This window comes from Chrysemys picta, chromosome 4, assembly GCF_011386835.1.
Source record: "Chrysemys picta bellii isolate R12L10 chromosome 4, ASM1138683v2, whole genome shotgun sequence".
In the NCBI taxonomy this organism is placed as follows: Eukaryota; Metazoa; Chordata; order Testudines; family Emydidae; genus Chrysemys; species Chrysemys picta.
Window position 1 is genome coordinate 10,652,538 of NC_088794.1, and position 22,580 is coordinate 10,675,117.

General features: G+C 56.3%; 1 protein-coding gene across 1 annotated transcript; it reads right to left on the bottom strand.

The window, feature by feature from the left end:
- Positions 1-10,851: 10,851 nt before the first annotated feature.
- On the bottom strand, positions 10,852-20,462 carry UNC93B1 (unc-93 homolog B1, TLR signaling regulator). Its single transcript, XM_005294970.4, has 12 exons — positions 20,326-20,462; positions 17,707-17,837; positions 17,258-17,399; positions 16,177-16,330; positions 15,582-15,743; positions 15,242-15,371; positions 14,658-14,751; positions 14,279-14,403; positions 13,554-13,736; positions 12,972-13,245; positions 12,586-12,704; positions 10,852-12,143 (listed from the first exon to the last, which is right to left on the bottom strand). Exons 1-12 carry the CDS (start codon positions 20,333-20,335, stop codon positions 11,841-11,843), a joined length of 1,827 nt encoding a protein of 608 aa, XP_005295027.2. The 5' UTR covers positions 20,336-20,462; the 3' UTR covers positions 10,852-11,840.
- Between the last annotated feature and the right edge of the window lie 2,118 nt (positions 20,463-22,580).

The window sequence follows — 22,580 nt, forward strand, 5'->3', positions numbered from 1 at the left end:
TGTTCTGTTCCACCCCCTTTTATAACTTTGGCACAAGGTGGGAATTTTTTGTCTCTCTGGGTCACCACCCCTCCTTCTAAAAGGAAAAACACCAGGTTTAAGATGGATTCCAGTATCAGGTGACATATCCCACAGGCACCCAGGAAGGTTTGCAAGTAAACAGACCATTTACAACCAATTGTCCTAGTCAATGGGAGCCATCAAGCTTCCAAACCACCATTAATGGCCCACACTTTGCATAATTACAATAGGACCTCAGAGCTATACTTCATATTTCTTGCTTCAGATACAAGAATGATACATGCATACAAATAGGATGACCACACTCAGTAGATTATAAGCTTTGTAATGATACCTTACAAGAGACCTTTTGCCTAAAGCATATTCCAGTTACATCATATTCATATTCATAAGCATATTTCCTTAAAACATTATGGAGTGCAACATCACACCATTTGCTGAGAGAGGCAAGGTGGGCGAGGTAATATCTGTTATTGGACCAACTGCTGTTGGTGAAAGAGACTAGCTTTTGAGCTTCCAGAGAGCTCTTAAACAAAATAGATTGAGCTTCTTGAAACTATTTTTATTCAAAAAAGAGAAGGTTAAGGGGTGACTTGATCACAGTCTATAAGTACGTACATGGGGAACAAATATTTAATGATGGGCTCTTCAGTCTAGCAGAGAAAGGTCTAACACAATCCAATGGCTGGAAGTTGAAGCTAGAAAAATTGAGACTGGAAATTTAACAGTGAGCGTAATTAACCAATTGAACAATTTACCCAGGGTCATGGTGGATTCTTCATCACTGACAAATTTTAAAGTAAGGCTGGATGTTTTTCTACAAGCTGCCCTAGGAATTATTCTGGGGCAGGTCTCCGGCCTGTGTTAGACAGGAGGTCAGACCAGATGATCACAAAGGTCCCGTCTAACCTTGGAATCTATGAATTTATGAAATGGCAAGATTTTTAGACAGAGCCTGAATACGTGGGTGTACTCTAGAAAGGCCAAGCCATAGATGCAGCCCAGACTATGGCCTGAGTGGGAGGATGGCGGTGCTGTGTCCACAGTGAAAGGAGGGGTTGACTTGGGGGGAAAAGATCAAGAGCTCAGTTTGGGCCATGTTGATAATTGGATGTCCATGTGAAGACGTTGGAAAGATGGGCTGGGGTGCTGGATTGGACAAAGGATGTGTGATAAATGAAAGGTGGGGGGGAGCTCCCTTTTATGGACACCCAGCCAGTTAGCTATAAAATTCCTCTTAGTAGCTGTTCTCTACTTGCTTTACCTGTAAAGGGTTAAAAGTCTCAGTGCTTTGCATAGGTAAAAGGAAGTGAATGGGCACCCGACCAAAAGAGCCACTGTTGTTTTGCTTGTAACCTTTAAGCTGGACCTCAAGAAATCTATTCTTGATGCTTAATCCTTGTAATTTTTTTTAATCTGGCAAAAGCCTAAATTCCCAGATGTATTTTCTTTCTTTTTTTTATTAATAAAATTTACCTTTTTTAAGAACTGGATTTTTGTGTCTTAAGAGGTTTGTGCACATTTTTTTAAATTAGCCGGTGGCAACAGCTGATTTATTTTTTTCTTTCTTTCTCAGCCCTTCCCCGGGGGCAGGAGGGTGTGTGTGAAAGGGCTTGAGGGTACCCCGCAGGAAGGAATTCCCAAGTGAGCCTACCTTGTCTTTCAAAGGGGTTCTGCACTTGGGTGGTGGCAGCATCTACCAATCCAAGGTCAGAGAAAAGCTGTAACTTTGAGAGTTAAATACAAGCCTGGAGTGGCCAGTATTATTTTTTAGAATCCTTGTGGGCCCCCACCTTCTGCACGTGAAGTGCCAGAGTGGGGAATCAGCCTTGACAGGGGGATAGCTCATAGGCAGAGAGGGAGAGCTGTGTGTTGGAGACTTACTTTTTAGGGCTGCAGGCCATTGGGTCAGTGCTGTGGTTGGGTCTGATAGGCAGGAGACGATTAGGAACACCAAAAGGGGGGTCGTTCTTCCCTCCCCCCACTCCATTTGCATTCAGATCAACTGTGGGGGGATGAGAGGAGTCCTTTGAGAGGAGTGGGGGGCTCGGGTGGAGTGAGTGGTGAATTCAGGGCCCCTCCACTCGTTCTGAGTATGGGAGTGGGAGCACTCCTAGAATTCACAGCAAGTGCATGGGCAGGCCACACCGCCAGACTGTGACCCATTGGCAGGGCTGGGGAAAGCACGGGGGGGGGGGACAAATGAGGTAGGGGAGGCAGGATCTAGGGGGAAGGAAACTTGGATTGAGGTCATGGGTGAACACCCCCACGCTGTGTGCTGGATTTCAGCACCCTCAGCCAATAGCCCACTCTTCCCCACTGCATAGGATGAGGAAAGGTGCTGTGTTCAGTGTTCTCTAGAGCTGTGGTTTTCATACTTGTTTTTTCTTGCGATCCAGTGGAAGAAAAACACTTATTCCCACGACCCAAACAACATCATAAAATCACAACAAAGGGCAGTACACACTAGCTTTAACCAGCGATGTTACTTGTCAAACATTTTTAAATACAGCATAAATACAATAAAAAAAGACAATCAGGTTGAGTTTCACTTACTTAATATGACGGGTGGACCTGCCTGTTGTTCATGATCTCGTTCCAATCTGGATCACAAGATGAAAGGCCACCCACATATCAGGTACGCTGTTGAGTCGGTTTCTTTCTTTTGTTTTTAACCTTATCAAAGTCGAAAATCCCAGTTCGCACCTGTAGGGTGTTGTGAACCATACCAACAGCAGAGCACTAATCTTACTTAACAGTGGATATTCTTTGAAAACACTTATCCAGGACTATGACAAATTTCATGTCTTGGGGCGTGTTTTGAGTGTGATATCATGGGCGAGTTGCAGCAGCTTTTTCTCTTGTTCAGGCATCACGTTTAGCTCCGTTATTAAGTCAGGATTTTCAAAAGCAAAAAGATCTTTCACCCAATACCTTTCCTTCAAATTTTCAAAACCCTCTGCTGGGAAGTAGTGACTAAAACTACCAGACAGAGCAGCAAGATGTAACTATATGACACTTTTAATTTCATTCCTTTTTTCTTTACTGATGCTGTTCTCCTCGGTGTGTTGTAACAATGTTGGGTGCATGTAGTAGCTCAGATGATTCCTCTTCAGTTATGCTTGCCACAGTGCTGATAACTTTTGGAATGCTTAGATCTGTTCACAGTTCGAAACAAAGACTTCTTTGTAACTTCAAATTCAGTTAGTTTAAAATTTGGAAAATGTCAGCTAGAGATAACAACTTTATTAACCAACTGTCATCGTCAAACAAATTTGCCAAGTTTGTTTCTCTACCAGAAAAATATACAGTGTGACAACACCGTCTGTTTTTTCCCCAAATACAGAACAGAAATATTTATTGAACACTTCTGCCTTTTCTGCATTATTATTGATAATTCTACCATTTCCATCTAGTAATGGACCAATACCATTATTAGGATTCTTTTTGTTCCTAATATACTTTAAAAAACTCCTTCTTATTGTCCCTAACTCTTGGCCATAGATTTCTTTGTATCCCTTGAATGACTTCCCTTATCCATTTTCTACAATTCCTAGCTTCTGATTTATATTCATTATCAACTTTCCCTTTCTTCCATTTATTATATATCATTTTTATAGCTGCCTTCACTTCCCCTCTAAACCAGGTCAGTTTTTAACTAATACAGTCTTCTTCCTTAACTTTGGCTTTTGGGGCCTCTAGTAAAGTGTTCTCAAATAATTATCATTCATGTTTTTTCCTGATTAAATTCTTCCTTCCAGCTGATTTCACTCATAATTGTTTTCAGCTTTGTGAAACTGGTCCTGTTAAAGTAACAAGTATATATATAGTCTGGTCTGGACTTTACTCTGTTTGCACATTATAAATGTTATCAGATCACGATCACTTTTACCTAAGTTATCATAAATGTTTAGTTCTCGTCAGTTCCTGTGTGTCTGTCAAAACAACGTGTAATATAAAATGCCCTGTGTTGGATGCAACACTTTGTGAGTTAGGAAACTTATTTATCATATTTAGGAATTCCAAGGATGTTTTCGTACTGGCAGCATGAGATCTCCATCATTTGGCTCTCCATGATCATGCAACCTTTTTTCCTACAAATTATTGATAGGTGTGTAAGGAGCTGGTCATGTTGTTCCCTAATGTGATTTGGTAGGCTGTAGCAGACACTAACTAATACCCCATCTTGTGCTTTATCTATTAGGACCCATAAGCATTCAAGGTCATTTTCTTCCAAGTTATCAGTGACTTGGAAACAGGTAATGCCGTTTTTGACATAGAGGGCCACTCCTCCTCCCCTTTTGCCCATTTCATCCTTCCTAAATAGGTTATGTCTTGGAGTGGATTGTAAACATCTTCAATTTGCTCATCGTCATAGTCTGTTGTAGGGGCATAGACTTGTACCACTGTGATATTAAATGGTACTGCCTTTAGACAGATGGAAATAAGCCTGCTGGACATTGGGCGGCATCCTAATACTGAATTCTTGATATCTTTATGCACAAGAAATCCTACACTGTTGACATGTTTGTCCTCTCCACTGTAATAGAGTACATGGCCTTCTTCTGTTAGTGCCTCTCCAAAGTTCTTCCAGCTGACCTCAGAGATTCCTAGGAGGTGCCAGATGTATTGTTCCATTTCCTACGTGAGTTCTTTCAACCTCCCTGTCTCAGTGTCCTTACATTCCATGTGGCTATGGTGATGTTATCTCTTCCACGGATCCTCTTTGTTGGGGTTACACCAGTAGTATACTAGTCACGTCCACCCTGGTGGGAGACGGACGGCGCGGTCATTATTAACCTGGGCTGCGACCAATATGGTATGAACATGGTTGACTTGCTCATCATATGGTGTGTCTTGGGCAAATTTCTAACTTGGCAGAGCCCATCCCTCTCCAGGCAGCCCCCTTTTAGTCGCCTCTTACGACATGCAGGAGGAGCAGTGGGCCTATTCGGTCCCCAGACCCTGATTTTTACAATCAGCTCCAAGATATCATTGATAAGGTACACAAGAAAGATATCCTGATTGTACAGGGAGATTGGAATGCTAAAGTGGGTACTGACGCACAGGCAGATTGGCGAGTTTATTGTGGCCCTTTCTGTAATGCGGTAACCAGTGAGAGAGGATTGAGATTTTTGGAGTTTGCCAGCTATAATAATTTGGTTCTTGCAAACACATTAGGACATAAAGCATCCAGACAATCAACGTGGCATGCACCTGATGGTCTACATCACAGCCAGATCGACTACATCATAGTGCAAAACCAATTTTGTTCTGGGATTAACAGAGCTAAAACGAGGAGCTTTGCCAGTGCTGATATTGGAAGTGATCACGACCTTGTGATGCTAAACTTTTGGCTGCGGTTAAGGAAAATCGTCAGGCCAAAGTTCACCAGAACCAAGTTTGACTTAGAAAGACTCAGAGACCGAAACATTGGAGAGTCATTCCAAGCAACGATCGGCAAAAAATTTGCCTCACGGCTTGCTCTAGAGGAGGACGTAGAAACAATGACCAACAATTTCAATGCTGTAATGAATAAGGCAGCAATGGACATCATTGGAAAACACTGTAAGAAGACGAAACCATGGTTCACAAATGAAATATTACAAATGTGTGACATTAGAAAAGAACTCAAGAAAGACAAGAACAGCACTGAGGGAGCTGGTAAATACAAAGCAATTGGCAGAAAGATCAAGAAAGAAATGAAGCTGGCCAAGGAGATATGAATCGAAAAACATTGCTCTAAAATTGAAGAGTATATCAATAATAAAAATAGCAAACGAGCCTTCCAGGTTGTAAAAGATCTGACAAAGGAAAGATGGACCAAAGCTATGAAATGACACAAATTCAAGACAAAGAAGGGAACAATCATACAGAAGAAAGGGACATCATCAATAGGTGGACAAACTATTGCTCTGAACTATACAACAACCAGACAAATGGAGATCCTAGTGTCCTAGACAGCCCAGATTTAACAGAAGAGGATGACTTTCCAATACTGTGTGAAGAAGTGGAGTCAGCTATGAAATCACTCAAGAACGGAAAGACTACAGGTATTGACAACACCCCAGCCGAACTGATGAAATTCGGAGAAGAAATAGTAATGGATGTACTCACCAAGATCTGGCAGACCGGTGAGTGGCCCTCCACATGGACACAGTCACTAATCATCACTCTGCCAAAGAAAGGCAACCTGCAATTGTGTCAAAATTACTGGACCATAAGCTTAATTAGCCACCCCAGCAAAGTGATGTTGAAAGTCATATTGAACAGATTGAAGCCACAAGCGGAGAATATCACTGCTGAAGATCAGGCTGGCTTTCGTGCTGAGAGAAGTACCACAGAACAGATTTTCATCCTTCATGTTCTATGTGAGAAGTACTTACCCCACCAGCAGGACATCTACCATGTCTTTGTTGACTTCAAGAAGGCATTTGACAGAGAATGGCATGAAGCTGTCTGGGCCACCGTGAAGAAGTACAATGTTGGTTGTAAGCTTATTCTTACCATTAAACAGCTGTATGCCAAAGCCAACAGTGCAGTTCTCGTCAATGGCACAATAGGAGGGTGGTTTTGCACCACTGTTGGAGTCCAGCAAGGCTCCCTTCTTTCACCCACACTGTTCAACATCTACTTGGAGAGCATAATGACTGATCACCTAGAAGATCACATATGCACATTTTACGCTGTGTCTCACATCACCTCCATATCGGTGCACATAACAAAATTCATTCCGCACATGCGTGGGAAAAATTAGAGGGAACACTAGTCCTGATTGGTATAGCTTCTATATAAACCCAACATAGGAACAGGAAGTCATCCGTGCAGCTGGGATCCACCCTACTCTGGACTGTGAGCCTTGTGCTTCCTGTTCCCCTGGCTCAAAGTCCTGGTATCCTGACTTAGTCTGACTCCAGTTATCGATCCGTGGTTCTGCTCTCAAGCTTGTCTCCTGCCAACCTGACCCTGCCTGCCTCCTGATGCTTGACTCTCAGTTGGCCCTCTGGCCTATCTGCCTCCAGGTATCTGACCTGGCCTGGCTCCTGCTTTGACCACTAGGGCAGACTGCCCACATCTTGGTCATGAAACTGCCATACTCAACTACGCTGGAACCTGCCACCACCTGCCAGGGAATCTTCTGCGTCACTCCTACTGCCACAGACCCTTCTGTGCCATTCCAGCTGCCATCCTCAACCACACCAGAACCTTCTCCGTCACTCCTAGAATGGAGAGAGGTAAATAGTGGTGTCTCAGAATGGAGAGAGGTAAATAGTGGTGCCCCCCAGGGGCCTATTCTGGGACCAGTCCTATTAAACATATTCATAAATGATCCGGAAAAAGGGGTAAACAGTGAGATGGCAAAATTTGCAGATGATACAAAATTACTAAAGATAGTTAAGACCCAGGCAGACTGTGAAGAGCTACAAAAGGATCTCTCAAAACTGGGTGACTAGGCAACAAAATGGCAGATGAAATCTAATGTTGATAAATGCAAAGTAATGGACATTGGAAAACATAATCCCAACTATACATATAAAATGATGGGGTCTAAATTAGCTGTTACCATTCAGAAAAAGAGATCTTGGAGTCATTGTGGATAGTTCTCTGAAAACATCCACTCAATGTGCAGCAGCAGTCAGAAAAGTAAACAGAATGCTGGGAATAATTAAGAAAGGGATAGATAATAGGACAGAAAATATCATGTTGCCTCTATATAAATCCATGGTACGCCCACATCTTGAATACTGCGTGCAGATGTAGTCGTCCCATCTCAAAAAAGATATATTGGAATTGGAAAAGGTTCAGAAAAGGGCAACCAAAATGATTAGGGCTATGGAACGGCTTCTGTATGAGGAGAGATTAATAAGACTGGGACTTTTCAGCTTGGAAAAGAGACCGCTAAGGGGAGATATGATTGAGGTCTATAAAATCATGACTGATGTAGAGAAAGTAGATAAGGAAGTGTTGTTTACTACTTCTCATAAGACAAGAACTAGGAGTCACCAAATGAAATTAATAGGCAGCAGGTTTAAAACAAATAAAATAAAGTATTTCTTCACACAATGCACAGTCAACCTGTGGAACTCCTTGCCAGAGGATGTTGTGAAGGCCAAGACCATAACAGGATTTGAAAAAGAACTAGATAAATTCATGGAGGACAGGTCCATCAATGGCTATTAGCCCGGGGGGGGGGCAGGGATGGTGTCCCTAGCCTCTGTTTGCCAGAAGCTGGGAATGAGCAACAGGGGATGGATCACTTGATGATTATCTCTTCTGTCCATTCCCTCTGGGGCACCTGACACTGGCCACTGTCGGAGGACAGGATAGTGGGCTAGATGGACCTTTGGTCTGACCCCGTAGGGCCGTTTCTTACGTTATGTTCCTACTGCCACAGACCCTTCTGTGCCATTCCAACTGCCATCCTCAACCACACCAGAACCTTCTGCATTACTCCAACTGTTGTTTCCCCCAAACGTTCTGGAGCCTTCCATATCACTCCAATTGGCACAAAAACTTTCACATTGCTCTGACTACCATTCCCCCAACTGCTCCTGAACCTTCCATGTCACACCATCTACTGACCCACCAACTGCTCCGGAACCTTCCATGTGCCCCAACCGCTGCCCTATCCCCAACCACTCAAGAACCATTCGCATCACTCCAACTGCTGCTTCCTCCCCCAACTGCTCCAGAACTTTCCATGAAACTACAGCTGCCATGGAACCTTCCATGTCGCTCCAGCTGCTGCCCCCCCCCCCAACCACTCTGTGTTGATCCAACTGACAGCTTCCCGCTCCACTGTTCCAGAACCTTCCGCATCACTCCAACGGCTGCCTTCAACCACTCCGGAACCTTCCGCGTCACTCCAACTGTGACAGAACCTGCCACATCCCTCCACCTGCTGCCCCACCCCGCCCCAACCAATCCAGAACCTTTCAACTGTCACCAACCACCTCAGCGCTTTCCCTGCAGTCCAGCTGTCGCCCCCAACTACAGCTGGGTGAAGAACTGATTTTTTTTTTCAGTTTGATGGCCGTTCTGAAAATAAAATAAATATAAAATTGGTTCATGTCGAACCAAATCCGAAAACTGCAAAAAGTGTCACCAAAATTAAAAAAAAATCCATTTTTGAGTCTAACCAAACATGTCGTTCAACCCGGTCCACTTTGTTTTTGGCATTTGTAAAGGGTTTGAGTCATAAAACAGCTGGAGGAGGTGACAGTGGTGAACTGCCTTGTGAGTTTTAACACAATCAGAGCACTCACCTGGGATGTGGGAGACCCAGGCCCACCTATTCCAAGGGAGTGCCCTAATCTCTGGGCACTCCCCGAGGGGCAGCGCATCAAGCACTTCCCAAGGGCAGAGCTGAGATTTGGGGGTTTGGACACACCCCTAGGCAGGATGTGGGGGGACAGGGCACTGGGTGCTCCCTGGGGTGGAGGGAGCTGAGGGTTGGGTGTCAGACACTCCCTAATGGGGGGAGCTGAGGGCTGGGTGTCAAGCACTCCCCAAGGGATGGGGGGGGAGAGCTGGGGGTCAGGGTGTCGGACACTCCCAAGGGGGGGTGGAGCTGGGGGTCAGGGTGTCGGACACTCCCCAAGGGGGGGAGCTGAGGGTCAGGGTGTCAGGCACTTCCCAAGGGGGCTAGGCAGAGGGCAGGCTGAGAGTCTTGTGAGTCTCCCCAAGGCTGTATCCCGTGCAGTGAGGGGTGGAGAGCCCAGCCTGGCAAGCATCATCCTGCCCCATTGCTGATCGGGGCACATCCAAGGGGCTCTGCCAAGAGAGATGGGGATGCAGTCCGGGGGAAGCTGCAGCACAGTGCCCAAGGCCCGGCCTCCAGTCATGGCTGCCCTGGAGAGGATGGCAGCGGGGGAGCAAGCCCAGGGCAGCGTGAGAGGGTGAGAGTGCCCAGAGGCTGCTCAGCAGCTCCACTCCCCCCCCCCCCCCGGCTCCTCTCCTTCACGCTCACCTCTGTCGCTCTGCCACCACCATGGGTTAACTCCAGCCAAACTACCTCCACTGCCCCATCCCTGCTTGCCCAGGCCCCCGCTCGGCCCACACTGTCCCCACAGGGCCGGCCTCCCGGCTGGGGCTGCACTTGGGCCCGGTGGGTGTGGAAAGCTGCTCGTCTGGCCTATCAGGGGGTCAGCCTGCCCTCTGAGCGGCCTGGGGGCACAGCTCCCCGGACTGCAGGGCAGGGGGGCTGTTCATAAATGACATAAGGCATTAGGGGGTGGCTGGGTCTGGAAAACCACTAAAGTGTATTCTGTAACTGATGGGCTGCCCCATGGCTGGGGGAGGGCGCTCTGTCCCTGGCCTGCTGTTTTGGGTGCCCCTCTGTATGGCTGGAGCAGGGGCAGTTCCAGGTTGACAAGAGGGATTGAAAATAGTCTAGAGGGGCCAGTGACACCTAACTCCTCCACGGTGGGCGCGGAGCAGCTGCTCTAGGGAGCGCAGGCCCCACTCCCACAGCCCCATGCCTAGTGAACACATGGCCCACCCACTCCCTGCCAAGCCAGGTCTGTGGGCAGCAGCTGTCCCCCGAAGTCCCGGCCCTGCCACAGCCCCTCCCCCCGCCATCATTATGGGTTCAGACTGTTTCACCCCCCTCTTGAAGATCAGAGTTGAGTCCCCTCTCCTGCTGCCTCTTTCCCTTCGCAAAGTTCCTCACTGAGAGGCCAGGGAGCCAGCCTGGCAAGGCAACTATGAGCCCCGCCTGGCAATAGCTGGTCTGGGCCAAGGTGCCAGTGTGCATGGGCATCTGGCCTATGAGTGACCTCCCCACCCAGGACACAACCCAGCAGCCCAGATACACACAGCCCCAGCAGCTCCGAGAGAGGATCTTTATTGGGAAAGGGCCTTTACAAAGCACAGTAGGACACGGGAGGTGCGGGGGGCAGCGTCCAGTACCCAGAACTCCGCCTGCAGACACGATATGCTCTGCTTCTTGCTGGGGCTGGTGGGGCAGGGATGGGGAATCACAGCTCCTCTACTGCAGGGCAGGGCTTTACAGCGCCTGGCCTCATGGGCTTCCCCGCTCACACAGGCGCCAGACCTCAGTAGGCTGCGGAGGGTGGGGCTGAACCTTCCCCTCCTGGAAGGGGGCACTGGCAGAGGGCTCTCCATGCCCCTCCCTTGCTTTGCCAGGAGAAGGCAGCTGTGGGGACTGGCATCGTCCCCTTATGTGGGTCCCATCTGTGCTGGGAAAAGCGACTGCTGCCCTTTTCAGATGGGAACCGCCCTGGTGCCCATGCACAAAGGGCAATGCTCAGTGCCAGCCACTCCACGTTTGGCAGAGGGCAGATCCCAAGCCCCAGAGTATCCAGCATGATAACACAGGACTACTCCACAGTGCACCAGCCTCTCCACGCACTGCCCAGGGCTGGGCCCGTTATGGACAGCACCATGCACAGTCCAGAGCTGACACGAGCCGGGAGACTGGGCCTGATTCCTGACCAGCTCCTACAGCACAAAGGCCCCTGGAGACCTCAACCAGGGCAGGGGGCACTCTGGGAGCAGCCCAGAGGGACTGATGCTAAACAGCCCCATAGCAAACCTGCTCTGCGAAATGGACTGGAGCCCAGTTCTGCCGGGACTCCCAGTGCCCTCTGGAGCAGTCACCGAGTCACCGTGGTGTGCAGGGTCCTCTCTCTGCTTCCAGTCCCCTCCCACCAGGTTTGGAAGAGGGTGGGGGATTCTGCCAGGCCTGGCTGGCAGAGGGCGGTGGGGACAATCCAGCACCACAGTCAGTGGGCAAAACAGGGGGGAAGCTGCAGTGAGTTGATGATGGTGGCGGGCATGGGGGACATAGGCGGCCCCTAGCCCACGTTCTCTCCATCCTCCTCCCCCAGTGCCTGCTCGTAAGCACACTTCTGCTGGTGCCGCTGCCCGCCGGGCCCTGCCCGCTCCTCCTGGGACCCATCGCTGTCCTGCTCAGACTCCCCCTCCGAGCCTGTTTCGTCCGAGTTCTCGGCCTCCAGGTAGCGGTAGCCCCGCACCTTGTGCCGCGGCTTGGGGATCTTGGGCACACGGTAGAGCACGTGCCGTGCCAGCTTGTGCTCCATCCACAGGTAGGAGAGCACTGAGGCAACCAGGGTCAGCAGCATGATGGACAGCTTGGCCTAGGGGATGGGCGAGAGCACACTGAGCAGGGGTAGGGCTGGACTCTCCCCCACCCCTGTCCCCCACCAGCTGGGCCCACCCCTCCCCCCCAACCACCTGAGCCAGGCTGCCTGCCTCACCCAGAGGGGGAAATGATGGGAAAGGCAGTTCCAGGAAGGGGCTTGTCCTGACTGAGGCCGGGGCCAGGCCCATGACTAACCAGTTTGATCCAGAACCAAAGGAAAGTCTCAGCCCATTATGCCCGAGCCTCCAGGTCCTTGCAGCCCCACTGGGGAGCAGGGTTATGCCCCTATGGCTGGAGAAAATGGCTCCTGTCCCACACCCTCTGCCCTCGGGACCCTGCCCCCCTGGGGATCGTGGTGTCAGGCCTGCACCTCCCATGAACCCAGCCCCCTGTGCCCTGCCCCACAGAAGAGCAGGCTGGGAGCAGCCCCCGCTCACCTTCATGGGCAGCCCCGACCACAGGTACACCACAAAGATGGCCAGTGCCTGCCACCAGTGGTAGATGGTGAAGACGAAGTCCTGGCGCTCCTTGTCTTGGTACAGCATTCCCAGGAGCGCTGCAGGGGGACAGACAGACGGACATACAGACAGCAGGCATCAGACAGCGGCTCCTCCCCCATGCTGGACATGGTCACAGTTCCTGGGTCCACTGGGGCCCAGGGAGATGGGGGGCTTCCAACTGCACCGACGGACCCAAAGCCCCATTCCAGAGCCACTGGGCTACCCCTCCCCCCATGGGGGAGGTATCATGGGGAGCGATGGGCAGGGTCCGGCTGGCATTGGGCCCGGGGCTCCACCCCACCTCCGCTGACCCCGCTACTCACTGCTAAGGCTGGTCTTGTTCAGGGCGCTGCCCAGCCCCCAGAGCGCAGCCACCAGGTAGAGCAGGGAGGCCTGGTCTGGGCCACGTGGCTTGGGCGCCCAGCAGAACAGGCCGACGAGCAGGATGGCATGGACGGCAGCTCCGGCCAGCAGTGGGGCCTGGCGGGGCAGGCGCAGCATGGACAGCGCCAGGCTGGAGCAGGCCGCAGCTGAGAAGCCGTAGGCCATGATGATGTAGGCCAGCTTCTCCAGGCCAATGGCACAGACAGCATAATTCTGAGGTGAGGGGTAGATGCTGGTTAGCATGGCATGGCCGGCCCCCCACCAGAGTGCAACCCCCCATCCCCCACCCCTCCCGCTCCCCAGCCCAGTGCAGCCCCCCCCCCACTTCTGCTCCCCCAGCAGAGTGCACCCCCATCCAATCCCCCACCCCTTCTGCATGCAGCCCCACCACCATAGTGCAGCCAATCCAATCCCCCACCCCTTTGCCTGTGCCAGTCCCCCACCAGAGCCCTGTACCCCACCCCTTCTGCTGTGGCCTCCCCATCCCCTACGGGGGACCCCAGAGAGGGGCGCAGCCGTACCAGGGAGAAGCCGGTGCAGACGAAGAGCACCTCAAAGCCGCTGTAGATGAAGAAGGGGAAGAGGTGGCGCAGGCGATAGTCCCGCATGTGCTTGAAGGGCAGCTGGAAGATGTTGCCCCAGCCGATGCTGCGCAGGTCGATTTCCTCCGTGGGGCGATAGGCTGAGCCGCATAGGATCAGCACCTGGGAGCGGGGGGTGAGTACGGGAGACCCTGAAACCCAGAGGGGTAGGGACCCTGCGCCAAGGGGGGGCACTGCCACTCCTTGCACAGAGTGAGCTAGGGAGTGATGGGAGGAGCTGGCCAGGGCTGTGGGTCAGGCTGGGTGTGGGGAGACAACTGAGGGGGCCGTAGCCCTGAGGAGACCAATCCCCCTCTCCAGCAACTACCCCATTCCACAGCTCCCACCATGGGCTCCCTGACCCCACCGCACCCACCTGGGGGAGCTCAGATGGTGAACGTGGAGAGGGGTGGCACAGCATGGAGAGGAAAGCCCTGCCCCCATTCCTGCCCACCGGTCCATACCATGACCCTGGAGAGGAACGCCCCACCCACAGTCCATACCATGAGCATGGAAAGGAAGGTCCCACCCCGATCCCTTCTCAACAGGTCCAGTCTGTACCATGGGCATGGAGAGGAAGGCCCCGCCCCCGCTGCCCCACCCCACCAGTCCATACCATGAGCATGGAGGGGAAGGCCCCCACACACTCCCCTGCTGGTCCATACCATGAGCATGGAGAGGAAGGCTGTGCCCATGAGCACGCTCTCGACGATGATGAGGTTGATGCTGCGCGGCAGGCTCTGCAGCACGGTGGCGTTGAAGCCGGGGAGCATGCCTTTGCTCAGGGTGCCTGAGGAGCAAACATGGCGTCACAGCCCAGCCGGCCTGCAGGGGGCGCTCAGAGCCCCACCTAGAGGGGGGCGTGGGACTCAAGGCGGGCGCTCCGGCAGCGAGGAGGGGGCAGGGGCAGTGCCCAGGAGACGTGTCAGGGAGCAACAGGCAGGAGTGCTGGGGTGAGGGGAGTGGAAGTGGCAAGGATAAGGACGGGGCAGGAGGAGCCAGTCTGTCCTGGCTGGGTAATGCCGCCCCACCGCAGATGCTCACCGCAGTTCTTCACATTGCAGAGCGTGTGGTTCAGGTCGTACAGGTACGAATTCAGGAAGAAAAGCATGGGCATCTGGGCGCAGACGAAGCTCAGCTGGAACAGAGGAACAGGGAGGAGGTGAGGCCATGGGGGTCTCCTACCGCAGCCCAGCGGCACCAGCACACTCCACTCCACCCGCAGCTCTGTGCCAGGACAGGAGGCCCCACACTGCCCAGGGCCAGCCCCCGTGCCAGCACAGCCCACTGCATTTCCTGGACTTGGTGCAACCACACCTCCTGCTTCTCAACACATGAGAACCAAGCTGCAGCCAGACTGCCCCTGTGCCCAGCCCACCTCCTTGCCCCCCCCCCCGCGCCCAGCCCACCTCCCAGCACCTCCCCCACGCCCAGCCTCCCCGTTCTCCTCCTACGCCCAGCCTAGCTCCATGCCCCCAATACAGCCCCAGTGCCTACCCCACCTCCCTGGCCACTCCCCAGTGCCTTGCTTTCCCCCATCCCAGTACCCATGCGTCAGAGCCCAGCCAACTCCTAGCCCGTGGGCCATCTCCCCGCCCCCTCCCCAGTACCCCAGGCCCTGCCCTCACGTGGAAGCAGCCATAGAAGAGGCTCTGGAAGGTGATGATGTAGGTGTTGTAGGCACCACGTGGGGCACGCTGCTGCTCCAGCACATGCTCCTCCTTGTAGTTCACGTATTCGTAGTACTTCTGCGCCATCCTGCAGGGGGCGACGGTGAGCATGAAATGGGGGCGGGGAGTGTGGCGCAGCAGCCCCATGAGCCACACAGTGCCCACCGGGGGGGCACACCCCCTCCTCCCCAGGAACGCCAACACCCGAGCGCCCATCCCCCTGCAGCCACGCCCACGCCCCATTACCCGAGGGCCCCCCGCCCCCCAGCAGGTGGGGCCCTGCTCCATGGCAGCTCACCGGGTGACGTAGTTGCCCATGGAGGCCCAGAGGGGCACAATGGCCACACCGATGGCCACGGCCGAGGGCACCAGCGTGTAGTAGCGCTCCCAGTAGTTGGTGGAGACGAAGAGGGCGTAGATCCCCACGGCCAGAAACATGGTCCACTTGGTGCCGAAGAACCTGGGCAGCCACATGGGGAGCCGGGTCAGCAGTAGGACCCCCATGTCCCCATCCCCATCCCCCATCCGCGGGGAGACATGGGGCTCTGTCTGCCTCAGGGGATAGGACTTGGGTCTGCTCACCACAGGGGGCACTAGCTCAGGGGGCGGGGGCACCAGCTCTGATCAGCCCCAGGGCAGGGACTGGCTCAGGGGGGCAGGAAATGAGACATGGGGCCTTTCCCCTCTAGGGGGCACCAGCTCCGATCCAGCCCCAGAGCAGGGGCTGGCTCGGGGGGTGGGATCTCTCGGGTGTGCTGGTTGCAGACTGGGCTAGTGGGCAGCAGGGCTTTGGAGCTGTGCTCCGGCTCCGCTCCAGCTCCAGGCAAAAACCTGCAGCTCCGCTGCTCCAGCTCCGGGCTCTGCTCCAAAGCCCTGGTGGGCAGGGCAGGTACCTGATGAGGACGGGCGTGTAGAACAGAGCCACGATGGGGGTGACGTTGATGCCCATCAGCATCTTGCTGTCGATGTCCTGCAGCCCCATGTTGCTGTATTTCACCTCCCGGTACGTCTCATCGTAGTGCAGGATCAGCTGCATCTGTAGCAGGCCTGGGGTGGGGGAGGAGGAGGGGCGGTCGCACCAGGGTGAATCCTGCCCTGCGCCCCACGAGCCCAGCCTAGCGCACGGGGGAGCTGAACCCAGAGGGACAGGGCCTCTTCCCCAGCCCACAGCCCCCTGCAGGATGGGGCGGCTGGGAAAGGACGGGGGAAGTTACCAGGGCCGAGGGGCTGACACGCAGGGGCCCTGGATGCTTGGAATCAGGCTGAGATCTGACCCACCTCCATTCCTCCCCACAGTCCCCTGGGATTGGAGGGGTAGAGAGGCAGGACCCAGGGAGTGAGTGGAGTGGTAGGGACCCCCCAGCAGGTATCTGCAAGGGATGGGGACACAGAGGAAAAGTTGTGGAGGCACCAGGAAAAACCCAGCAGCAGAGTTACGGGAGGGGGGCCCCAGATGCCGTATCCCAACATCATGCCCAGGGAGGGGGTAGCGGGTGGGGCCAGGGAGAGGCAGGGCAGTGGGTGGGCCGTACTCAGGGAGACACCCAGGCTGAGGGTTGGGTGGGGTGGCAGGAGGCAGGGATAGTGGGGGAGCATATCCTGGTAGACGCTGTAGGTCAGCATCCTGTCCAGGCTGGGGGGCATTGGGTGGGCCCAGGAGAGGGGTGAGGCAGTGGGCCAGCCATACCCAGGTAGATGCCTGGGGGGCAGTGGGAGGGGTCGATGTGGGACAGTGGGCGGACCATACCCAGGTAGATGCCTGGGGGGAAGTGGGTGGGGACAGGAAAGGGATGGGGCAGTAGGCGGGGCCAGGGCGGGGCAGTGGGCAGGGCCAGTGCAGGGCAGTGGGCAGGGCCATACCCAGCTAGACGCCTGGGGGGCAGTGGGTGGGGCTGATATGGGGTAGTGGGCAAGCCATACCCAGGTAGATGCCTGGGGGGCAATGGGCAGGGCAGGGCAGAGGGCGGGCCATACCCAGGTAGACGCCATAGGTCAGCATCCCGCCCAGGCTGGCGGCCAGCACGTTTTTGACGACGGCGAGGCGCTTGCGGCGGAAGTACTTGCGCTCCTCCTCCTCCTCGTTATAGTCGGGGTTGGCACCCACAAAGTCGTCCAGCTGAGGAGAACCAGGGAGCCATGAGGGAGGTGGGGCCAGACCCAGGACCCCTTTTCCCAGGGGCCTGCTCCCCACGCTGGTCCATGGTGGGGCTCTGCCAGGCACTTCTGGAACTGCCAGCACAGCAGCTGCGCTCCTTGCCCTCCAATCCCCATCCACACCCCCTCCAGACAGGGACACCCCTCAGGCTGGAAGCACTGAGGGGCCCGGCTGGCCCTCACCCAGCTCGGCTCTGACCCTCCTCGGCCCACAGCTGCCAGGACATAGCGCACAGCCAGACAGGCTCAGCAGGGAATTGGGGTCTCACCTGCACCTCCCCCACATCCAGAATAGGCACGTCACCAGCTCCCACCACCAGTCCGTCAGCTGCCACCCCATTGCCCATGGCCTCCTGGTAGCAATCAGGGTCCTTCTCCATCGCTGCGTTGGCATTGCCGCCTGCAGGGCCACAGACACGGGAGAGAGAGAGACAGGAATGGGAAAAAGTGCCACAACCTGGTCACAGCACCGCCAGTGCCCCTCACTCCCGACCCCCCCTGCTATCCCAGCCCTGGGCTCCCCCCACAGCACTGCCAGTGCCCCTCACTCCCGACACCCCCTGCTATCCCAGCCCTGGGTCCCCCATTGCTCTGCCAGAGCCCCTCACTCCCAACACCCCCTGCTATCCCAGCCCTGGGTCCCCCATTGCTCTGCCAGAGCCCCTCACTCCCAACACCCCCTGCTATCCCAGCCCTGGGTCCCCCATTGCTCTGCCAGAGCCCCTCACTCCCAACACCCCCTGCTATCCCAGCCCTGGGTCCCCCATTGCTCTGCCAGAGCCCCTCACTCCCAACACCCCCTGCTATCCCAGCCCTGGGTCCCCCATTGCTCTGCCAGAGCCCCTCACTCCCGACCCCCCCTGCTATCCCAGCCCTGGGTCCCCCACTGCTCTGCCAGTGCCCCTCAATCCCGACACCCCCTGCTATCCCAGCCCTGGGCTCCCCCCACTGCTCTGCCAGTGCCCCTCACTCCTGACCCCCCCTGCCATCCCAGCCCTGGGTCCCCCATTGCTCTGCCAGTGCCCCTCACTCCCGACCCCCCCTGCTATACCAGCCCTGGGCTCCCCCCACTGCTCTGCCAGTGCCCCTCACTCCCGACCCCCCCTGCTATCCCAGCCCTGGGTCCCCCACTGCTCTGCCAGTGCCCCTCACTCCCGACACCCCCTGCTATCCCAGCCCTGGGTCCCCCATTGCTCTGCCAGAGCCCCTCACTCCCAACACCCCCTGCTATCCCAGCCCTGGGTCCCCCATTGCTCTGCCAGAGCCCCTCACTCCCAACACCCCCTGCTATCCCAGCCCTGGGTCCCCCATTGCTCTGCCAGAGCCCCTCACTCCCAACACCCCCTGCTATCCCAGCCCTGGGTCCCCCATTGCTCTGCCAGAGCCCCTCACTCCCAACACCCCCTGCTATCCCAGCCCTGGGTCCCCCATTGCTCTGCCAGAGCCCCTCACTCCCGACCCCCCCTGCTATCCCAGCCCTGGGTCCCCCACTGCTCTGCCAGTGCCCCTCAATCCCGACACCCCCTGCTATCCCAGCCCTGGGCTCCCCCCACTGCTCTGCCAGTGCCCCTCACTCCTGACCCCCCCTGCCATCCCAGCCCTGGGTCCCCCATTGCTCTGCCAGTGCCCCTCACTCCCGACCCCCCCTGCTATACCAGCCCTGGGCTCCCCCCACTGCTCTGCCAGTGCCCCTCACTCCCGACCCCCCCTGCTATCCCAGCCCTGGGTCCCCCACTGCTCTGCCAGTGCCCCTCACTCCCGACACCCCCCTGCTGTCCCAGCCCTGGGCTCCCCCCACTGCTCTGCCAGTGCCCCTCACTCCTGACCCCCCCTGCCATCCCAGCCCTGGGCTCCTCACACTGCTGTGACAGTGCCCCTCACTCCCGACTCCCCCTGCTATCCCAGCCCTGGGTCCCCCACTGCTCTGCCAGTGCCCCTCACTCCCGACACCCCCTGCTATCCCAGCCCTGGGCTCCCCGCACTGCTCCGCCAGTGCCCCTCACTCCCGACACCCCCTGCTATCCCAGCCCTGGGCTCCCCGCACTGCTCCGCCAGTGCCCCTCACTCCCGACTCCCCCTGCTATCCCAGCCCTGGGTCCCCCACTGCTCTGCCAGTGCCCCTCACTCCCGACACCCCCTGCTATCCCAGCCCTGGGCTCCCCCACTGCTCTGCCAGTGCCCCTCACTCCCGACACCCCCCTGCTGTCCCAGCCCTGGGCTCCCCCACTGCTCTGCCAGTGCCCCTCACTCCCGACACCCCCCTGCTGTCCCAGCCCTGGGCTCCCCCACTGCTCTGCCAGTGCCCCTCACTCCCGACCCCCCCTGCTATCCCAGCCCTGGGCTCCCCCACTGCTCTGCCAGTGCCCCTCACTCCCGACCCCCCCTGCTATCCCAGCCCTGGGTCCCCCACTGCTCTGCCAGTGCCCCTCACTCCCGACACCCCCCTGCTATCCCAGCCCTGGGCTCCCCCCACTGCTCTGCCAGTGCCCCTCACTCCCGACACCCCCTGCTATCCCAGCCCTGGGTCCCCCACTGCTCTGCCAGTGCCCCTCACCCCCGACCCGCAGCCCCGTGGTTTGGGGGCAGGGTGGGTGGGGGAGGGGAGGGGATTCAGGAAGTTCCGTCTGACACAGAAAAACCCAAGAATGAACAGATTCTGCCCCAACAAGTGGCACTAACGGCGGGGGCGGTAGCGGGCGGTAGCTGGAGGGGGGGGGGAAGCAGGTGGGGGTGGGGCCGTTGCAGGGGTTCTTGGGCTGGGGAGGGGAGGAGGAGAACAAACGTGGGGGGGGGGAGAATGGGGCAGGAGGGGGAGGAGAAGGAGGGAGGGAAGGAAGGGGGTGCAGGGAGGGGCGGAGGGGGATCAAGCGCAGGGACCGCCCCGGTACCTGACTCCATGGCGCTGGTGAATCCCGCAGGCTCCGGGCCGGGCTAGGACCCGGGCCGGGGGAGGGAGCGGGCAGCACTTCCCCTTTCGGCCGGGAGGAGGGAGGGGGGGCATGTCTTAAAGTGGCAGGGCCCGCCCGGCCGGCCTCCGCGCTGTTAGCTCCATCAAGGCTGCCCCTTGGGATGGAGATAGAGGGGTACGATCCGTTCCCCCTCCCGTGTACCCCTGCCCCCCAGGACCTGATTGCTGAGGGACGCCCAGTTACAGCCCCTGCCCTGGAATATTGTGATGACACGAGGGCACTTGCTACTGGTGCGGGGACTCAGCTCCGGTGCTGCTCCTCCATCACCTTAACTCTGCCCGCATCTCCTTAACTCTGCCCCCTGCAGGGGCAGCAGTGGGGACTCGCCCAGCAAATACCCCATGGCCCCCCCGAGGTGAGCACCCAGCAGGGCAGAGTTAAGGGGGCATCATTGCCCCATGTGGGAAGTGGCACCCGCACTAGGTGCTGCCGGTTCCCAAGGGTGTTGGGGTCAATTTGGGGTCAGGGCTGGGAGCAAATTGGCTCTGATCCGCTGGCAGCAAGATGGGGCTGACCCTCCCCCTGCCCTGGGGGTGAACAGGAAGCCCCGCCTCCCCCGCCCGCACACACACATACTTGCTGAAGGGCCTGTATAAGGGGAGGGGACCCGTCCCAGTCACTAGCTGCAGCAGGGGGCAAAGATGGGCTTAGATCTTGGCCTGGTGGTGCACTAGGATGGGAGGGGATCACAGGAACTGCCCCCACACCTCCCCAGGGTCACATGGCAGGGAGAGCCTTGGCCATTGCCAGGCAGGAGCCCCTGATCTCCATGGTGGTCTCTAGGCACTGGGGAAATCTCAGAGGGAAAGAGCTGGAGCAGCCTGCATTTGGGGATGGGGATGGGGCAGCGTGGCCTCCTGCTCCCTTTTCTCGTAAGTACAGACCCAGCAAGTGCCAATCTTAGCGCCAGCTCTCGATATTTGGAGCTTTTCTTCAAGGCCCAGCTCCCGGAGTTCCCAAAGGCTCTCAACACAGCGCCCCCTAGTGCTGACCTGGGGCACTGGGCCAGCACTGACTGCCAGGGGAGAGCGCCCCCTATATACTTGCATCCCTGTGGGCTGCAGTGCTGATGTTCAGCCTGGCACTGGTCTCCAGCCAGCGCCCATCAGAGGGACCCTTACTAAGAGGATGACCAGGCCAGACGGCACAAGAGCAAGTCCACAGGCGAGCACGCCAAGCGGGGTCTCTGCAGTGGGCTCTGCCAGCCCGGCAGGCCCTGGGGCAATGGGTTCAGAACTCCACAGCTGACAGAGTGCCCCAGGCCCAGAGCCCCAGGCCCCACACAGCTTCCCCAAACCCAATCACCCGGTGAGTGGTGGGCAGAGCGCCACCACCGGGGAAGGTGCCTGTCGGGACAGGTGTCTGAGACAGGTTCCTTCTCTGCTTGGTATGTTCACCATCTGCCCTAGTGCGGCCATCTCTGCCCATGCGGCGCCCCAGCCGTGGGTCACTAGTCCCAGCACTGCCTCACTTATGTGTTGAATCTCCCTTTTTACTAGCTGCTCAATGTCTTTTCCCCACCCCCTCTGCCTATCCAGGTACCCCAGCCCCCGCCCCCTTTGCATCTGCCCTCCCCTAGCCCGGCCCCAGGAGTAGCCTGTTCTGGGGTGGGGACTCGAAGCTAAAACTAGGGGCAGGGCCTTGGCACCTCCCCAGACAAAGCTCAGCTGCTCCGCCCAGCCATGGGCTGCCCTTGTTGGCCACTCCACAGCATGCTAGGATGGGAGCAGCTCCAGAGGATTGTGGGAAATTCCTGCCATGCTGCGCCGAGCAGCAGCAGGCGTATTCAGCGGGGCCTGGCTGCTCTTGTGCCCTGGAGGCGTTTGCCCCAGGGGTGTCGCATGCAGTGAACATCAGCCCCTGCTCAGGAAGTGCGCTTGCAGCGCAAAGGCCAGCCAGTCGCAGCAGGCGGGAGCAGCTCACCCAGCTGACACCACGCAGCTTCGGGCAGGTTTCACTTGCCCCAACTTCCCTTTCTGCAGCAAGTCACATGCTTACCAAATTCCCTTTCCGGGGCTGCATCTGGTAGAACAGCCACCAGCTTTCATTCTCAGTTCCCCATCCAGGGCAGGCTTGACTATCTGGTGCCAGGAAAGAGGCGAGGGCCGTGCACTGAAGGGATGTTGAACAGATTCACAGATGTTCAGGCCCGGAGAGACCTTTAGATCAGCTAA

Bases quoted from the DNA above. Each gene is read 5' to 3' on its own strand.
- UNC93B1 (XM_005294970.4), bottom strand. The intron at 17,400-17,706 runs GTGAGACCCCAA...GGTTCTCCTCAG, and splicing joins TGGATGTGGGGGAGGTGCAG to CTGGACGACTTTGTGGGTGC. The intron at 12,705-12,971 runs GTGAGTAGCGGG...GTCCCCCTGCAG, and splicing joins GAACAAGACCAGCCTTAGCA to CGCTCCTGGGAATGCTGTAC.